Source organism: Lissotriton vulgaris, unplaced genomic scaffold (genome assembly GCF_964263255.1).
Source record: "Lissotriton vulgaris unplaced genomic scaffold, aLisVul1.2 SCAFFOLD_788, whole genome shotgun sequence".
NCBI lineage: Eukaryota > Metazoa > Chordata > Amphibia > Caudata > Salamandridae > Lissotriton > Lissotriton vulgaris.
In genome coordinates, this window is record NW_028243221.1 from 184,810 (window position 1) to 204,503 (window position 19,694).

Consider the following 19,694-nt stretch of genomic DNA (forward strand, 5'->3'; position numbering starts at 1 on the left):
CAACACAAACAACAATGGCGACAGCGGATAGCCCTGGCGTGTCCCCCTTGCTAGTTGTATAGTATGTGATATGTGACCGTTGGCTGTTACCTGAGCCACTGGTTCAGTGTATAAGAGTTGTATCCAGGCCTGGAATTTAGGGCCAAAGCCCATATGACATAGGACTGCAAAGAGGTACTGCCATTCTACCATGTCGAAAGCCATCTTTGCATCCAGTGACATTATTACTGTTGGTTCTGACAGCGTCGGAGCCCGTGCTAGTACTCCGTGAACTCGCCTGAGGTTAAGAGCAGTGTTTCTGTGTGGCATGAAACCTGATTGGTCCGGGTGGATCAGCTGGCGGAGGTGGGACATTAGTCTGTTTGCTAATACTTTTGCCAAGATTTTGGCTTCCGCATTTAGTAGTGATATCGGGTGATAAGAATTGCAGTCTGTTGGGGGTTTACCTGGTTTAGGGATTGCCACGATTGTCGCTGTACGTTGATCCAGTGGGAGTATAGCAGTCACTAAGCTGTCGTTGTACATTGCCAGCAGCGGTGCGCTTAGCGTATCGGACATGAGCTTGTACCATTCTATGGGGATCCCGTTGGGGCCCAGTGCTTTCCCAGATTGTACCGCTCCTATGGCCGTCTGTAGCTCGTCGGTCGTAAGGTCTGCCTCTAGTTCCGTGACCGCTTCGGGTGGGAGGGTACGGGTTTCTATGTGGCTAAGCGAGTCGAGCGCTTCTGATTCTAATACTTCCCGGTCTGAAGTGTAAACTTCCTTGGAATGTTCCGCCAGTGTGCGTACTATCTCCTCAGGATGTGTCTGTAGTGTGCCTACCTTTGAGTACAACTGTTGTATCCCCCTGGGTCCTCCCCCCTTTTTATCCAACTATGCCAACATTTTCCCTGCTTTATCTCCCACGTCATCAACTTTGTGCGTCGTTGTAGTGATGTAGTCTATGGTTCGGTGCTTCAGGTGGTCCCTATAGCGCTGTTGCTGTAACTGTAAGTCGTGTGCCGTGCTTAAGGAGGGATCTGTCATGTGTGCTATGTTCGCCGTGTGCAAGGTGAGCTCCAATTCAGCCAGTTCTTTTTGTTGTGATTGTTTATGCCCCGTGATGGAGGCTATAGCCTGTCCCCGGAGGACCGTCTTGTAAGCTTCCCAAAGTATGGATGGTGACTCTACGGAGGTGGTATTTTCTTCAAAGAAATGCTTAGTAGTTTTTTTGAGTTCTTTTCTAATGCTGGGGATTTTCAGATAAATAGGGTAAATTGGATATATTCTCTTGTGAGATTTCTCCCTGCAAGAGAGAGTCAATAGCACCGGGGAGTGATCTGAGATGCCCTTAGGTCTGATTTCCACCTCTTCTACATTCTGTAGTCTCGATCCCGCCATTAGAAAGTAGTCTATTCGCGATAGACTATTATGTACCGTGGAGTGGTATGTGTATTGGTTTGCTGCTGGGTGCGTGTGTCGCCAGACGTCTACCAGCCCCATTGCCTCTATGAATCCCTGGAATCGGGAGGGTCCTGATGTTTGTGGCCGCGCCGGAAACCTGTCTACTGCCGTGTCTATGGTTGTGTTAAAGTCACCCCCTATTATGAGGTCCCCTTCTGGTAGGGTTAAGATAAATTCTCCTAGTGCAGGCAGTGCCACCGACCGATTGCAGTGCCGGAGGCACATACACTGACACTATGTTCAGAAGTCTGCCCTCCCATTGGCCTTGGATTGCTGCGAAGCGACCCTGGTCATCTATCTTAGTCTGCAGCAGTATAAATGATGAGTTTTTTTTATCAGGATACCTGTTCCCCTCGAGCCTGAAGTAAACTCAGCATGTTCCGCCATCTTGTACCCTCTCCTGTCTAGCGCTTGGCATGCCCTCCCTGTGAGATGTGTCTCTTGCAGAAGGACTATTGTTGGGCTATGTCTTTTCAAGGCCATTAGTACCAGACCCCTCTTAATTTTATCGCCCAAACCTCTTGCATTCCACGTTATTATCCTCAGGGGTGGCACTGGGGTCTCTCGTGTCGTGTCACAATGGACGCTACCCTGTGAACTGTGCGCCAGGAAGGATCTACTGAGCCCAGTGGAGTCGCTTTCGTGTAACAACATCAGTGCGTCTGTTGTGCAGTCGTCGACCAGTCATGCGTTTTCTTCCTGTCTTAATCTCGATGCAACTGCCATTTCTTCGCGCTCTCAGTGTGTGTCTACCGTCAATTCCCGCCATTATACAAATATAGAAAAACAAAAACGACCTCTCCCCACCCATCCCACCTCCCTGCCTCCCTGCTTAACGGACATAGAACCGCCCGCCCCCCCAACTTAGCAGAGTGCTTCTCCCCATCCCAAACCATAGTACTTGCTTGTCGGGGTACAAGGTCCGTAGAGGCAGCAGCCCTCTTCGCTTCCTCAGGCTCGCCTCAGTCCAGAATCCAGAGTCAGCCCAATCTCCATTAGTCAGTACAGTGTTAATGCCGGTAGGAGCCGAGAAGTCAATGTTTCAGTCCCTGTCCATTTTCTTCTGTTCCCGTTCGCGGCAAGCGGTTCGGCTCTTCTCGTCTTTGCTCTTGAGATCCGACGTGGTCATCCTCCTGTTGCTGCCGGTGATTCCTGTTGGTGCGCCGATGCGCTCCTACTTGCCGCCAACCCTCCAACCAATCGTATGCCGCTTCCGGCGTGTCGAAGAACCACGTTTTACAGTCAGCTACTACTCGGAGCCGGGCCGGAAATAACATGGAGTAGGGTAGCTCACGCGCCCTCATCTCCTTTTTGACCTCCATGAAACTTCTTCTGCGACGGGCAACCTCTGCCGTGTAGTCTGGAAAGAAGGCAAGCGTTGAGTTATGTACATGGATCGGCTGGGAGGTTCTTGCCGCTTGTAGGATTCCCTGTCCCTAAAGTTGAACAATCTGGCCAGTACCGGTCTCGGGCCGCTCCCGGCTTTGGTGTGCCACCAGGGACTCTATGAGCTCTTTCACCTGAGAAGAAATGGGATAAACCATTAGGTTGCAGTCTGGTTTTGATTAAGTCCTCCACATATAGGTCCATGGCCTGGGCCCCTTCTGTTTCAGGAAGTCCAAGAATTCGTACATTGTTCCGTCTTGATCGCCCTTCCTGGTCATCCAGCTTCTCCTTCAGGTGTTTGTTTTCCGTCTCGATCCGCGCCATCGCTCTCTGCAACTCCGACATGTCTTCCACCATTGACTTCGTGACTATTTCCACTTCCTTGATTCGTTCAGTCATTTTGTGGAAGTCTGCCCGCAGCAGAGAAACGTCCGTTGAGATCGTCCCCACCTTCGTTTGTACTGACGATAATGCTTTCAGGATATCTTCTAATGTGACCTTTTTTGCGCCATCACCTTCGGGTGTTTTCCCCGTAGATGGACGTCCCTCCGTCAATTGCGAGCTATTTTTTTCATACGCATATTTGTCCAATTTAGCCTGCGTTGATTGGTTCCTCTGGCCTCTGCCCGCCATGTTGCCCCTTCCAAGAGATCCGGTGTGACAAGACTGGAGTGGGGGGAGATAGTCGACAGAGCCGAATCTGTATGCGGAATGGTGTGGAGCGGTTGTCGCAGTATTGGCTCTCCTGTAGTATCCGATGGGTGATTGTGCCCAATTGAGGGCGTGTTATGCCCCAGTGCTTCGCCCCAAAGTGCAGGCCTGGACACACAATGTGGAGGTGATGGTGACACTGCGGTCAGTAATGGATCTCAATCTATCTGTGAAGCGGTATCCGTTGGGTCTCCATACTCTTTGGTACATACGGGTCAAAAGACAGGAAGCGGGAGGCCTAAGATCGCGCCGCCTCTGCATCCCCCGTCAGCTGGCCAGCCCGTCTCTGTGTTAACCACTGGACCCTCTAATGGGTGGTCCCACTGCTGGTATCTTTCACTCTGTGTCTTCGCCCCCTGTGCTGGCAAATACGTTTCCCCCCTCCGTTGTTATATGGAGCTGCCGGTATGACCAGTCCGCGTGCTGTTGCGCTTCACTCTCACACCCTGGGTCCTTCCGCCTGTGAGCTGCAGTAGCTGTGTTCGTCGTGCGGGGGCGGGCCGTTACTGAAATCGCCACCGTGCTCCCCACTGGTGTTGCTTCGCCCTAGGGGGGGAGGGGGGGGTCAATGTACAAGAGTGGCGCTGGGTTATATTGTCGCAGCAACAGGTGATCAGTGCTTACTTGGGGCCCAATGTCATTTTTCGTTGTTCCGCGACCGGCGAGTCCCACTGCGGCACCCGGGAGCACCGTGACTGTGTGTGTTTTCGCAGCTGAAGGTTCTTTAGGCGGCCGCCTCCCGTCCCGGCCGAAACAGGGCACCATTCCGGTCTCGCGGTGTCCGGCTCTCCCTCACTTCCAAACGGCTCTTGAAGTACGGCAGATCGCAGCTTGTGGCTGTCGTGTAGGCCGTCAGAGCTCGCCGCTCGCCACCTCCGGTTCACAACGTCGGAGCGCTTCCCAACTCCACCGGTCTGCTCTGCTCGGTTCTGGACCTTGGCTACAACCCCGGGGGCCTCGTTTCGTAACGGATTAAGGATCGGATCAGTGTTAAAGGGTGCCTCACCCACGGAGCTCTTCAGCTGCGCAGCCATCACGATCGGCTGCTAGCCACGCCCCCATGAGTTTCAATCTTTGAATATGTAACCAGGAGGGGTGGCACTCGCCCCCTGTAACCCGGAGTGTGCCTGTAAACTGTGACCCCCCCTCTTGTCTCCACAGGTGCCAGAAACCACAAGCTGGAACCGCGTGGTAGAACAGTACAGCTGTGATGAGGAAGATATGGACCACGGTCCCTTTAACTGGCCCCGACCAGGTAACGAGGAGGAGGAGTCCGCCATCACCTAAAAAGACGCCCAGTTGCAGGAACAGGTGTGTCTTTACACCGGAGGAGCGGTCAGAGCGGAGTGGAGTGGAGGTGCGGCATGGAGCAGAGGAATCGAGCAGAGGAGAGTAACAGCGGGGAGCGGAGGAGAGGTGTGGAGCGGCGTAGCCGAAGGCAGCGTTTACCGGGAAGAGAGAGTGGTAACAGCGGAAGAGAGGACGGAACGAATCGAGGAGACTTCAACAGCGGAGGCCATAGCCGTATTAGAGGGCGACTGCATTTCAGGAGCGGCAGCGGTACCAGGAGTCTCACCGGGAGAGGAGGAGAAGCCGGGAAGAAGACGCATCGGATTTCTCCGGAGAACAGCGGGAGCTACTGAATCAGGAGGACAACGGATCCACGCGTCGCCCAGCCACTCCCCCGGAGGGGCGTGGCTAACAGAGGTGCGTGAAAGGGTTGCGGGGTGGTTACGGCCCCAGAGGAGGGGAGAACCCAAAAATCCCTTAGATCAAATCCCCGTACACGTCCCTCACGTACCAGACCTAAATAGAAGCACTGAGTGTTCCCTCACCCCCTTTCCCTAAACGCAACAGTTGTGCAATACAGAGAACTGATACCTCCTCTGTTTCTGTCTTCCCCCTCGGCGGAACCTGGGCCAAGACGGATCCCGAAGGAAAAGGAAGGCGGAGCCCGACCCGGCGCCGAGAGGAGGGTGTCATCAGCAAAAGCAAGAAGGAAAGAAGCCGTTCTCCCCGCCGCCTTCAAATCCGGCAGACCTGTACTGACAGACTGTTTAAGTCAATAAAGCCAAGTTTGAACCCTACCAAGACTCGTCTATTACCTATCCCCATACAGCCCGTCACAGTGGTGGAGAATGCGGGTACGCCACCCGTCTGCTTAACGAAGATGGACGAGATCCTGCAGAGACTGGCGAAGGGACAAGAAAGGCTGGAATGGGTGATTGAGAAGCAGATCCAGTCGGCCGACGCCGATAGGGAAATAATGAAGGCAGCCGTGACTGCCCATGCCTTGGACCCCGTGATAGCTACGGTAGCCGCAACGGCGGGTACGGTACCCCACAGCCTCGGTGGGGTGTCACTACAGAAGTAAATTCCAGGGGAGGACCTGGATGCGTTCTTACTCAATTTCGAAAGAGCTGCAAGGGCGTGTGGATGGCCTGTGGCCAAGTGGCCCTTCTTTCTTGCCCCCCTGTTGGTGGGGGAAGCACAGGCCGCCTACCAGGTAGCTAATCCCACGGGCGACACCCCATATGCCAACATCAAAAAAATAATCCTGGATCATCTGGGGTTGGACACTGAGGCCTATCGGATCAGATTTAGGAAGGAGAGGGGTGTCCCCGGGGAAACCCCAAAACGTTGTTTGTGCGTCTGAAGATGGCGGCAGACAAATGGCTGACCCCCAGGAGTGCACCAAGGAACAGATAATGGACAGGGTGTATCTCGAGCAGTTCTTGGAAGCACTGCCGTATGCCACTCAGAGGTGGTTAAGACAACACCATGATCTCACCACAGCCCAAGCGGTGGAGATGGCCACCACCTTCACGAGGGCTCAACCCCGACTCTCCTCGGGGTGTGAACAGGAGAAACTAAGACCGGAGAAGAAACCCGTACGAATGCCGGACGCAGTGAAACCCAAACCCTGGCGGCCAGAACCCCAGTTGCACAGTGGTCCTCAGTGTTTTGACTGTGGCAACTGGGGGCACATCGCACGAATGTGTCCTAGAAGGAAACCCAACGAAGAACCCATGGAGGTCGGATACCTCCCTATAACGGTGTTGTACTCGGCGGAGATGGGACCGGCCTTCGAGTGAGTGTGAGGGTGAATGGGACTCACATACAAGCATTACTAGATTCGGGTTGCCGTCAGTCCGTGGTACAGACCCAACATGTGAAAGCAGCCCACCTACTCCCCGACGACCAGGTCTATATTAGATGTGTTCATGGGGACGTACGTTCCTATCCGGTAGCGCTCATCCCCATATACCCCAAGGTGGGTAGGCCGCAGAGCATTAAGGTAGGGGTGTTGGACAATCTCCCGGAAGACCTCACTATAGGGACGGACAACCCTGCATTTCTGGAGATGTTCCACGATAGCCTGGGAAAACACGAAAAGAATCGCCCTAAACCGGCTCTGGTGACCCAGGAACCATGGGTACTGGACCGTAGTTTCCGGTTCTCGCAATCCAATGATGCCACGCTCTTCAACGCCTGGGACAGCGCACAGAGGAACCAAGGTCTGACCCCCGTTGTCTATCCCCGTTTCTTTATAAAAACTGAGCTCCTATACCGACAGGGAAAGAAAGACGAGCCAGAGCAGCTGCTCGTACCCATGGCGTTCAGGGAACATGTGTTGTTCTATTCACATGCCCACCTCGTGGCAGGCCACACCGGGGCCGAGAAAACCACCCAGAACATTCTCCGCCACTTCTACTGGCCTGGCATATATAAGGACGCCAGGGAATATTGCCAGAAGTGTGAAACGTGCCAAAAAAAGAACATGACTCGTCCCCCAGCGGTACCCCTACAGCCGCTCCCCATTATAGGAGTGCCGTTCGAACGAGTAGGAATGGACCTCATCGGGCCTCTGCCAAAGACCCGGAAAGGACACCAGTATGTTTTAGTAATGGTGGACTACGCCACCAGGTTCCCCGAGGCGTTTTCGCTATCTTCTACCACCACTCGGCAAGTTGCAGATAAAATGCTTGAACTGTTTTCAAGAGTGGCGTTCCCCAAAGAAATCTTGACGGATCAGGGGACCCCGTTCGTGTCTAAGCTAATGAAGGAGGTTTGTCAACTGCTCAACATACACCAAATTCGTACCGCGGTATACCATCCGCAGACCGACGGACTCGTTGAGAGATATAACAGAACATTAAAGACCACCCTGAGAAAAATGTTGGAGGTTAACAGGTCGGACTGGGATCAAGTATTGCCCCTAGCTCTGTATGTGATAAGGGGGCAAAAACAGAGCAGTACCGGCTTCTCGTCCTTCGAACTGCTTTACGGAAGACAACCACGATCCCTCCTGGACATGACGAAGGAGGCATGGGAGAAGGAGACCCCCGAAGAGACCATGAACACCTTGGAGTATGCCAGAAATCTTCGGTCGAAACTCGGAAAGATGAGGGATCTAGCCTATACCAACCTAGAACAAAGTCAGAGGAAGCAGAAAACGTGCTACGACAAAGGGAAACGGTGGAGAAGGCTACAAAAAGGGGACTGGGCCTTGGTGTTGTTACCCTCCTCCCATCAAAAGTTTAAGGCGAGTGGGGCGGGCCTTATCTTGTCATTTCCACCATCGGAAACACCAGTTACAAACTGCAGGTACATCCCAGGAAGACCCAGGTGTACCATATAAACATGCTAAAAAAGTGGCTGGGTCCTCCTCCCTCAGGTGTACACTTGGTCGAGCAAACTCTCCCAACAGAGAGGCGTACCATACGACATCTTGTAATCAACGACGAGTTTGTGGCTCAGGAGAAGAACGAATTGATGACAACCCTAAAGCAGCATTCCTCTGTTTTTTCAGACCAGCCGGGACGGACATCTTTAGCCGAACATCAGATAAGAACCCATCCCGGTCAGGTGGTAAAGATCCGACCATATCTCGTCCCCGAAGCCAGACGAAGAGGGATACAACAAGAAATAGACGATATGCTGCAACTGGGAGTGATTCGTCCCTCAAGTAGCCACTGGTCCAGTCCGATAGTAATGATACCCAAACCTGATGGGAGTCGCCGGTTTTGCATGGATTTCCGCGCCCTTAACAAAATATCCACCTTCGACGCCTATCCGATTCCCAGGATCGACGAATTAATAGAAAAACTAGGAGAATCCAAATACATTAGTACCATTGATTTAACAAAAGGGTATTGGCAGGTGCCCCTGCGGGAGGAAGACAGTCACAAAACGGCCTTTTCCACGGACTCAGGACACTATGAGTTCAACGTCCTGCCCTTCGGGCTCCAAGGAGCACCTGCCACCTTCCAGAGATTGATGAACAATGTATTGAAGGATCTGACGACGTTTACATCCACCTATCTGGACGACATCGTTGTGTTTAGTCCGGACTGGCAGACCCACCTAGCACATCTCGATCGGGTGCTGGGAACCCTCGCTAAAGCCGGACTAACTATAAACGCAAAGAAAACACGCCTGGCTTTCCAGAAAGTGAAGTACCTTGGGTACGTGCTTGGGCACGGCCTCATTGAACCCCAAATCGAAAAAGTCCGTGCCATAGCCGAAACCCCCTTCCCGAGCACCAAAAAGGAAATGCGTGCCTTACTTGGCCTTATTGGATACTACAGCGGTTCATTCCCCAGTTCGCCCAACTTGCTGCTCCCCTCACAAATACCCTCCAGAACAGTTTCAAGAAATCAGGATTGTTATCCCCCACGTTGGACATGTTGGGAGCATTTGCAGCGCTAAAACGAATGATCACCACGACCCCTATCCTGACCTAACCGGACTTCACCAAGCCATTTTCACTACATACGGACGCCTCGGATTACGGAATAGGGGCGGTTTTGTCCCAGACAGGGGTGGACGGGGTGGACCATCCGATATTATATGTTAGTCGGAAACTGTTCCCGAGGGAGTTAAAATATCCGACGGTGGAAAAAGAATGCTTGGCCATCCGATGGGCAGTTGATAAATTGGCCTACTACCTTGAGGGGCGTCCCTTCACTCTGTATACGGACCATGCCCCCCTCCAATGGATGGCCCGCAACCGGTCCAATAATCCCCGGGTGTTGCGGTGGCTTTTGGCACTACAGCCGTTTGCCTTCACCGTGCGTCACAAAAAAGGAGTGGACAACACTGGGGCGGACTACCTGTCCCGTAATCCCCTTCCCGAACGGAAGTGTCCAGGGGGAGAGGTGTGTAACCAGGAGGGGCGGCACTCGCCCCCTGTAACCCGGAGTGTGCCTGTAAACTGTGACCCCCCCTCTTGTCTCCACAGGTGCCAGAAACCACAAGCTGGAACCGCGTGGTAGAACAGTACAGCTGTGATGAGGAAGATATGGACCACGGTCCCTTTAACTGGCCCCGACCAGGTAACGAGGAGGAGGAGTCCGCCATCACCTTAAAAGACGCCCAGTTGCAGGAACAGGTGTGTGTTTACACCGGAGGAGCGGTCAGAGCGGAGTGGAGTGGAGGTGCGGCGTGGAGCAGAGGAATCGAGCAGAGGATAGTAACAGCGGGGAGCGGAGGAGAGGTGTGGAGCGGCGTAGCCGAAGGCAGCGTTTACCGGGAAGAGAGAGTGGTAACAGCGGAAGAGAGGACGGAACGAATCGAGGAGACTTCAACAGCAGAGGCGATAGCCGTATTAGAGGGCGACTGCATTTCAGGAGCGGCAGCGGTACCAGGAGTCTCACCGGGAGAGGAGGAGAAGCCGGGAAGAAGACGCATCGGATTTCTCCGGAGAACAGCGGGAGCTACTGAACCAGGAGGACAACGGATCCACGCGTCGCCCAGCCACTCCCCCGGAGGGGCGTGGCTAACAGAGGTGCGTGAAAGGGTTGCGGGGTGGTTACGGCCCCAGAGGAGGGGAGAACCCAAAAATCCCTTAGATTAAATCCCCGTGCACGTCCCTCACGTACCAGACCTAAATAGAAGCACTGAGTGTTCCCTCACCCCCTTTCCCTAAACGCAACAGTTGTGCAATACAGAGAACTGATACCTCCTCTGTTTCTATCTTCCCCCTCGGCGGAACCTGGGCCAAGACGGATCCCGAAGGAAAAGGAAGGCGGAGCCCGACCCGGCGCCGAGAGTAGGGTGTCATCAGCAAAAGCAGGAAGGAAAGAAGCCGTTCTCCCCGCCGCCTTTAAATCCGGCAGACCTGTACTGACAGACTGTTTAAGTCAATAAAGCCAAGTTTGAACCCTACCAAGACTCGTCTATTACCTATCCCCATACAGCCCGTCACAGAATATTTCTCAGGAATGCAGAGAAGTTTTTTCCAAATCACGGGCGATCTCTACAAACCAGACCTATACGGCAAAATGGAGGAGGTTTTGTCAGCGGTGCGCTTCTCAAAATCTTCATCCTTTTAATATCTCTTCAGAACAAATCCTGCCTTATCTTTTGCATCTGGATAGAGCGAAACTTTCTCAAGCTTCTATAAAGGTACATTTAGCGCTTCTATAAAGGTACATTTAGCAGCTATCTCAAGATACAGAAGACTTCCTAACCGTCCATCTCTCTGGTCTCAGAGAGTAATAAAGGAATTTCTCAAGGGACTTTTCAGGACGTTTTCACCAGTTCACCGCCCAAAAGTCTCATGGCAGCTTAACACGGTTCTAGCACAGCTCATGAAGTCTCCTTTTGAACCGATACATAAAACGGATTTGCAATTTCTCTCATGGAAAACAGCCCTGCTTTTAGCTCTCACTTCAGCAAGGAGAGTAAGTGAAATGCAGGCTTTCTCAATTTCTGAACCTTTTCTCCAATTTCGTCCTGACAAGGTTGTCTTGTGAACAAATCCTAAATTCATCCCTAAGGTTCCATCCATATTTCATCTCAACTAACCTGTGGTGTTACCTACTTTTTTTAAGGATCCTTCTTCGCCTGCTCGCCTGCGGTCCAATCTCTACATTCTCTAGACGTCAAAAGGTGTCTAAAGTTCTACATTACAGGACGAAGTCATTCAGAAAAACGAACCAACTTTTTGTAGCATTTTCTGGACCAAGAAAAGGGTTGGCACTTTCAAGATCCAGTATTTCTAGATGGAGTTCTTTGGCTATCTCTCTGTGCCATGACAAATCCGGTAATCCTCTCCAATCCAGAGTACATGCACATTCCACCAGAAAAGTGGCAACTTCTACTGCCCTATTTGCAGGAGTGTCACTGCCAGACTTTTGCCGAGCGGCAACGTGGAAAAATGTGCACACTTTTACTAGAAACTATTGTCTAGATACAGCATGGCGAAATGACGGAGCAGTGGGACAAGCAGTTCTTCGCCATCTATTTCATTGAGGTATTGTTCAAGATTATATATATTTATATATATATATATATATATATATATATATATATATATATATATATATATATATATATATATATATATATATTTATGTGTATATATTTGCTTTTCTTTCAAGGTTATGCTCTTACTTTATTGGTATTCTGTTTGTTCAACAGCCATGATTTGTGTAAAGTTTGAAAACTGTTCTAAGTTTCTGTTTATTTATATACAAAAAATAGGAGCAGAGCCAACAGTCTGTGAGGTTCTATCCTGAGCAACGCATCTTCTATAAGTACTGCTCTCTATTCTGGTACAAGCATGTGAATCAATGAAAGATTCAATACTGGAGAAAAAACTAGTTACTTATCTGTACACTATGGTTCTCCAGTATTATCTTTCATAGATTCACATGCGACCCTCCCACCTCCCCGTTACTCAGGTAGACCTCTTATCTCTAGATATATCCTCAGCTCTCACTCGGGCTGGAAATCTGAGGTATGGTGGCTCTGCTGGGGAGTGTGATGTCAGGGCTGGCAACTGATTGGCTGAGTTTTGGTTCAAATAATGAGGAGGTTTTGCAACCAAATATTAAGGTCCCACATGGGACTTTCTATGCAGCGTTTTACTCTATGATACTGCTACAGTCATTCTGTTACTGTGAGACTCCCACCATGACGACGGGGAAGATACAAGCATGTGAATCTATGAAAGATAATTCTGGAGAACCATAGTGTACAGGTAAGTAACTAGTATTTTACTTGAACCTCATACATGTTGGTGCAAATCAAATTGAGCAAAATGTCAAAATAAGGACGATAAATAGCTAGAAAGCAGTACAATGTAATCAAGCCATATTGTCAACATCATAAGCACTACAATTATTTAATCCATCTATTTGTCTGTACATAGTTATCTTATTGGGTGTAGGTGCATGGGTGCCTGTATATATTACTTTATGTGCTTGGGAACCTCTGTTAAGTTTTTTTCTGCATACGTGTTCTTATATCTATGTTGGTGCGTGTGTACTCCTCCCTGCAAATACTTCTCTGTGCATTCTTTGCTTTTTCAGTGATTGCTAATCTGTGAACAAGTCTGAACTCTCTCTCTCTTTTGGTGTGTTAAGATTTTTCCAACACTGATTGGGGACATTGACAATACAGGCAGTCTCCATGCTCAGATCGCGTATCTCCTGACTGATGGCATCCGAACAAAAAGTGTGTTCCAGGTAAGCATGATAAAGCACTTGCAAGTATTAAACCTTTTATATTTGTAATCTTCATGCCAATATGTACACAAAAATGCAAGACAAATAGTTTGCAGGACTTACATAACTTCCTTAAATCGCACAATAAAACCATTATTTCAACAAGAAATTTAAGTACTAGGGAGACTGTTGATTTGACTCATGGACTCAGATGCCTCATCCTTTGCTAGTCTGTAGTGATCAGAAATCATTGTCCTCTGATGGTTCCTCAGGTAGCCTGTCTGTCCTTTTCCCAGTACTCTGAAGGCTGAATGTGACGTACCTCTCATACAAACTTGAGATGGTTGGATATGTCCTGATGATCTTTTAAAAAAATCTTAAACTGCTGAGCAGGACTTTAGTTCGTGAGCTGCCAGGATAGTAATCCTTTCCGAGTGTTAAATTCACCAGGCAGTTTAGTTGAAATTATGTGCAGTAGACAAATATTGCTTGGCAGTGAAAGTGGAAAAGCTCAGAAAACTGTGAGCTCTGTACAAGATTCAAGTAGTAGTACATATAAAATGTGTTTTTAGGATGCACGATAAACCTAAATGCTGTTTCTCTCTTACCTATACTTTCGTACGAAACATTTTATCAGGCTTGATGTACTGTTTCATTCATGTTTTTGTAGCATGGCACCTTACTAACCTTTGTTCTCAGTACTGTTCCATGTCATATGGGACTTCAGTGTTGGTTTTCTCAGCACTGCAGCGGAGCTATTCCTTGTTTTTGGTTGATGTTTGATCAGCTTAGGACAGAGCTTCTCCCATGTCAACTTTGTCATAGTAAAGCTCTACTCTGCTTCAACTGGAAGGTGTTTTAGCTAGAAAGTATTACATTGGATTCAAGATACTTGGCTGACAGCTTATGTTGACTTGCTTGTGGTGCAGGTATGTGAGACTATGACTCTGGGTTGGGTGCATGGTATTTTCAATAGAGTGTGATTTGGTTTGGGTGACTGGGAGATAGTTTGGTTTGAATGTAAGGCAGCCAGCAGTGATATTATCCAGTATTTGGGTGTCTTTCATAGATTCACATGCCTGAATCATTCCCCGTCGCCGAGACGGGAGCCTCCGGTACATAAAAAAGTAATGTCCTAAGGACATACATAGAGAACATAGGCCGAAGGGCCTCCCCTTTGGGGCCTTTCCACGTCCTTATGTAAAAAGGACCGAACTCTCATCGTCAGCCAATCAGCTCCGACCTCCCTCTAGAACCTTCCCGGGAGGAGCCTCCGTCCCTCAGATTTTCTACCGCACGTTGTGCTAGGGAGTCTCCAACCTGAGCTCTTCAGGTTTTTTGCTTCGAAGTCTCCAAACTTCTCTGGAAGTCCCTTTGTTCAAAGGAGTAATTATCTTCGACTGCCGTCTCCCATGTCGGAATCCAATAAAAAGGCTTCATCCATGGCAGACTCGCAAAAGAAAGCCCTTCTCAGGGCCTGTTCCTCCTGCGGCAAGAAGCGGATCCAAGCGGAGGATAAGCACGATCTGTGCTTGTATTGCCTGTACCCTGACCACGTCTCTGACAAGTGTAGGGTGTGTAGAGCCTTCCCAAAGAAGACTGTAAAGGAAAGAGAGGCTCGCCTTCTCGAATGGCTCGACAGGCTTAAGGACCGAGACACTCTGGAATCTTCCGAGAGTAGTGTCTCCGTGTCCTCCAAAGTCTCCAAGAAGAGACCCAGGGCGCAGTCCCCTGGAGAGACAGACACTCCTCCCAAGAAGGCGCACAGGAAACCTTCGGAGGCACGTTCCACCACCTCCTCCGTGTCTGTTCGAGACGACCAGAGGTTCAAGAAACCCGCTCCATCTACTAAGCGGACCACCTCGGTCTCGACCACCGTGTCGACCACTACGGCCTCATCGCCCTCCGCGACGGCCACAACGACCAACACTGCGTCCTCAGGCGCACCGGTCTCCTCTACCATTCCTCTGAAGTCTTCGTCCAAGACGAAAACAGGACCATCGACGGTGTCCCCACTGTCTGCGTCATCGTCGCCTAAACGGTCCAAGTCAAGTTCAAAAGGTCCGCCTTCGCCGAAGAAATCTCAAACCGAAGGATCGTCACCTAAACAGTCAAAGTCAAGTTCAAAAAGTCCGCCTTCACCCAAAAAATCTCAAGTTGAAGGCTCTACCACCAGTACGTCGACGGTTCAATTGTCCCCGAAGACTTTGGTGCCAACGACAATATCGGAATCGTTCAAGTCGCCAACCCAGGCGGCGGGCGCGCCATCTTCACGCACGTCGTCGGAAGGGACCCCGGCGCCATCTTGGAAGGAATCCAGATTGGTCGAGGTCTCCATTCACTCGATTCCACCTTCCTCGGTTCCCCCAACGAAGGGGTTGCCGCCCGATCAGGAGCAGGTAGCTCTGCAGAGTGAGGATTCCGAGGAGGAAAACCAGCCCGATCCGGCCACCTCCCTATCGGACATTCACGAGGACCAGGAGGAAGTCATGTATCAGGAACGTTCCGTACACTCAAGTGTCCGCACGGAAAACACCCCGATGATCTGTTTGCCCGTATCTCTGGTCAACGATTTGCGCTGCCTAGTGCAGGACTATAAGCAACGATTCCCGGATGCCGACAGCGGAACCCAGGTACCGGTCACCCAGGCGCAGCCGTCTGCCTCGCGTCCTTCCGCTCTCCAGGCCCGGCCTCGGAACCAACCCCAGCCTCGTGCTCGGCCCCAGCCTCAGGTAGAGGACTCCTCTGAGGACGAGGAGGAGGAGGCGGACTTGGAGGAAGGTGAAGTGCAAGACGTCGACTCGGACCAGAGAGACGACGAGGCCGATGCTGCGTCATCCCACCATTCGTCAACCCCGGCATCCCCACAACCGCGCCAAACTGAAGCGACGGACGTTGGGGGTTTCCACAAGCTAGTGGACAGGGCGGCTAAGAGGTTTCACATGGCGGTGGAATCCACGGAAACAGAATGCTTCCTCCATGATTTCAAGGAGCACAGCCAGAAGTCGGCCAAGTCTATTCCAGTTATAGACTTTCTGTGGGAACAAGGCAAGAAGTTGATGCTTACGCCTGCCTCGGTGCCTGCGGTTGTTCCGCGCCTAGACAAAAAATATAAGGCCCCGCTTACCGCGCCAGCCTGCCTTACCGGCCACCCCAAACCGGATTCGGTAGTGACTCAGGCGGCCCAAAAACAATCCCGCAACCCATCCTCGCCACTGTCCGCACCCCCGGACAAGGAAGGCAGAAAATTGGACACCATAGGCAAACGGTTCTCTACCACGTCCGCCATGACCATCAAAGTGGCAAATTCCATCGCCCTGCTAGGGCGCTACAACCGCCAGCTATGGGAAGACATTGCCCCCTACCTGCAAGACCTGCCAGCCACGGTCCAGGACGAGGTGAAAGCTTTCCTAGCGGAAGGACAAAACTCAGCTGCAGAGATCATCGACTGCGCCATCGACGCAGCCATGACTGGATTCCGCCAGTTGGCCGGGGCTGCCGTGCTCCGCCGCCAAGGCTGGCTCAAAGCAACGTCCTTTCGACAAGAGGTCCAATCTAAGGTGCTGGACATGCCATTCGATGGTCAGTTTCTTTTTGGGGAAAAGATCGACGAAGCACTCCAGGCCATTAAGAAGGATACCGACACGGCAAGGGCGCTGGGCTCCCTCCAGTCCCGGAACCAGTCCTTTCGGGGTGGCCGCTCCAGAGGCCAGTACTCCTACAGAGGTTCCTACCAAAATAGGTCGTCCTACTCCTACGGCAACAGGAACCAACCCCAGCACAAACAACAGAACCGACAGTCGTCCTATGGGAGGTCGTCCTTCAGAGGCAAATCCGCCAAGAAGGGCACTGGCGGCCGCCAGTGACCATTTACTCCAGCCAGTCCCTCCACCGTCTCAATCCTTTCAAATTGGAGGAAAACTGACCCACTTCCTCCCCAATTGGCGAAAAATCACTACGGATCGGTGGGTACTACAGATAATTCAATTTGGACATTCCCTCGAAATTATCAACACCCCTCCCAACACTCCTCCGCTGAAGCGTGCTCACAAACACCTGCACCTCCTTCTCAAGGAAGTCTCCGCCATGTTGGTCAAAGGAGCCATCGAAAGGGTCCCAGCGTCCCAGAAGGGGACGGGATTTTATTCCCACTTCTTCCTGGTCCAACAGAAGGGAGACAAGTGGAGACCAATCTTGGACCTCCGGGCGCTCAACGCCTTCCTTCGGAGTCAATCCTTCCGGATGGTAACGATCCAGGAGATCCTGGGAGCGCTGGAGAGGGGAGACTCTATGGTCTCCCTGGACTTACAGGACGCCTACTACCATATCCCCATCCTCACAAGGCACAGGAGGTTCCTGCGGTTCGAGGTAGCAGGCAGGCATTATCAGTTCAAGGTCTTGCCATTCGGCCTCAAATCCGCGCCACGTATCTTCACGAAGTGCTTGGCACCGGTGGCAGCCTTCCTGCGGCAAAGAGGTCACCAGGTATTCCCCTACCTGGACGACTGGCTGGTGAAGGCGCCTTCTCCGGAGGGCGCGACCGCTTCCTCCAACGCCTGCAGCGCACTTTTTCAACAGCTGGGTCTGACGATCAACCTCAAAAAATCCTGCACTACTCCATCAACGAGGATCACCTTCCTAGGGGCTACCTTAGACACGGATTGCGCAAAGGCCTTCCCCTCGGAGGACAGGACCAACAAAATACTGTCTCTGGCCGCGGCGGTGGCCAAGAAATCTCGCATCAAAGTCAGGACATTCACCTCCCTGCTAGGGATGATGTCCTCCTGCATTCTCCTCATACCGCACTGCAGGCTCCGCATGCGTCCCCTGCAGGAGGCTCTGACGAGGCAATGGAAACAGAGTTCCGGCTCGTTCGAGGACATTATCAGGATCACACCGGCCATCACAAAGGCCCTTCTGTGGTGGAGAAGGCGGAAACACCTGACGGCCGGCTTACAGTTCCTCCTGCCGCCGGCACCTCTGGTCATCACGACAGATGCCTCCCTGGAAGGCTGGGGCGCTGTTCTATTGGACCTTCGAGTCAGCGGCAAATGGGAGGCCCAAGAGAAACTACTACACATCAACCTCTTGGAGCTGAGGGCTGTGTATCTAGCTCTGCAAGCATTCCTGCCACGTATCGGAACTTCCCCGGTGCTCGTCAAAACAGACAACACCACGACGATGCACTACCTGAACAAACAAGGGGGAACGCGATCTCTCTCTCTCTCACGAGAATCACAGAAAATCTGGAACTGGTTGGTGGCACACGGACTCTCCCTCAAGGCGGAGTACGTTCCCGGGAAGGACAATACCATCGCGGACGCCCTCAGCAGGCAGACCTCTCTCTCCCACGAATGGGAGCTGAACGGCGACACCGTGGCCCACATCTTCTCGCAATGGGGAGCCCCGAAGATCGATCTCTTCGCGACGGCGGGGAACGCCAAATGCCCAAGCTACGCAAGCTGGCATCCCCAACTGGGGTCGTTGGGAAATGCTTTTTCCATCGGCTGGTTCAGCGTGTTTGCGTACGCTTTTCCTCCGTTCCCGATGATACCTAGGCTCCTCCGGAAGATGAAGACGGAGCCGTGCACCTTGATCCTGATTGCTCCGTACTGGCCGAGACAACACTGGTTCTCGGACCTGCTTCGCCTCTCCATCAGGCCCCCGATTCACCTGCGACAACACCCGAACCTCTTAACGATGTCCGGAGGCCAGGTACACCACCCGAACCTCCGCTCGCTCAAATTATCGGCCTGGCTCCTGAGCACCGAGAGTTCGGAGACCTAGAGATCCCGCAGGACTGCAGGGCCGTCCTAGCCAAAGCGAGGGCGGGCAGTACGAACAAGACCTACTCGCTGAAGTGGAAGAGGTTCTGCTTGTGGTGTTCGGAACAGGGCTTACATCCTCTACGGGTTACCCCAGTGCAGCTGCTACCGTACCTCCTCCACCTGGCTCAATCGGGGCTGGCTCACGCCTCCATTAAGGTTCATCTGGCTGCGATTTCTAGATTCACCAGGACCTCATCAGGGCCTTCACTATGGTCCAGTCGGCTGATAAAGCAATTTCTGAAGGGGCTCTACAGATCCTTTCCGAGGCCTCGGAAAGTCCCTCCAACCTGGCAGTTGAACTTGGTGCTCAACCAACTCATGAAACACCCATTCGAGCCCATCCACCGGGCCTCTCTCAAACATCTCTCCTGGAAAACGGCACTCCTGCTCGCCCTGACGTCAGCCAGGAGGGTCAGCGAACTTCAGGCGCTGTCTATTCAGGAGACGTATCTCCAATTCAGACACGACCGAGTGGTACTCAGGCCCAACCCTAAATTCATACCTAAAGTGCCTTCAGACTTTCATCTGAACGAACCAATTGTCCTCAAGTCCTTTTTTGCGAACCCTTCCACAGCGGCAGAAAGGGCGCTGCATTCCTTGGACCTTAAAAGATGTCTCAAATTCTACTTGGACAGAACCAAAGATGTCAGAAAGTCTTCTCAACTGTTTGTAGCCTACAGCAACCCGCGAATGGGTTTGCCCCTAACAAAACAGAGCATCTCCCGCTGGATTTCATCAGCGATTGCGTTTTGCCATGATCAGGCCGGACGGCCTTTAACGGACCGAGTGGCTGCCCACTCCACCAGGGCGATGTCCGCGTCGGCGGCGCTCTTCGCTGGAGTGACGGTCCTAGACATTTGCCGAGCGGCGA

The 19,694-nt window shown here is 51.9% G+C and overlaps 1 protein-coding gene across 1 annotated transcript in view; it reads left to right on the forward strand.

Annotated features, from left to right (window-relative positions):
• Window positions 1-19,694, forward strand: part of TOMM40L (translocase of outer mitochondrial membrane 40 like) — a 537,771-nt gene that overhangs the window by 184,809 nt on the left and 333,268 nt on the right. Inside the window, exon 4 of the mRNA XM_086948535.1 lies at window positions 12,915-13,016. Within this exon, the coding sequence (XP_086804661.1) occupies window positions 12,915-13,016 (102 nt within the window). The remainder of the gene's footprint in view (window positions 1-12,914; window positions 13,017-19,694) is intronic.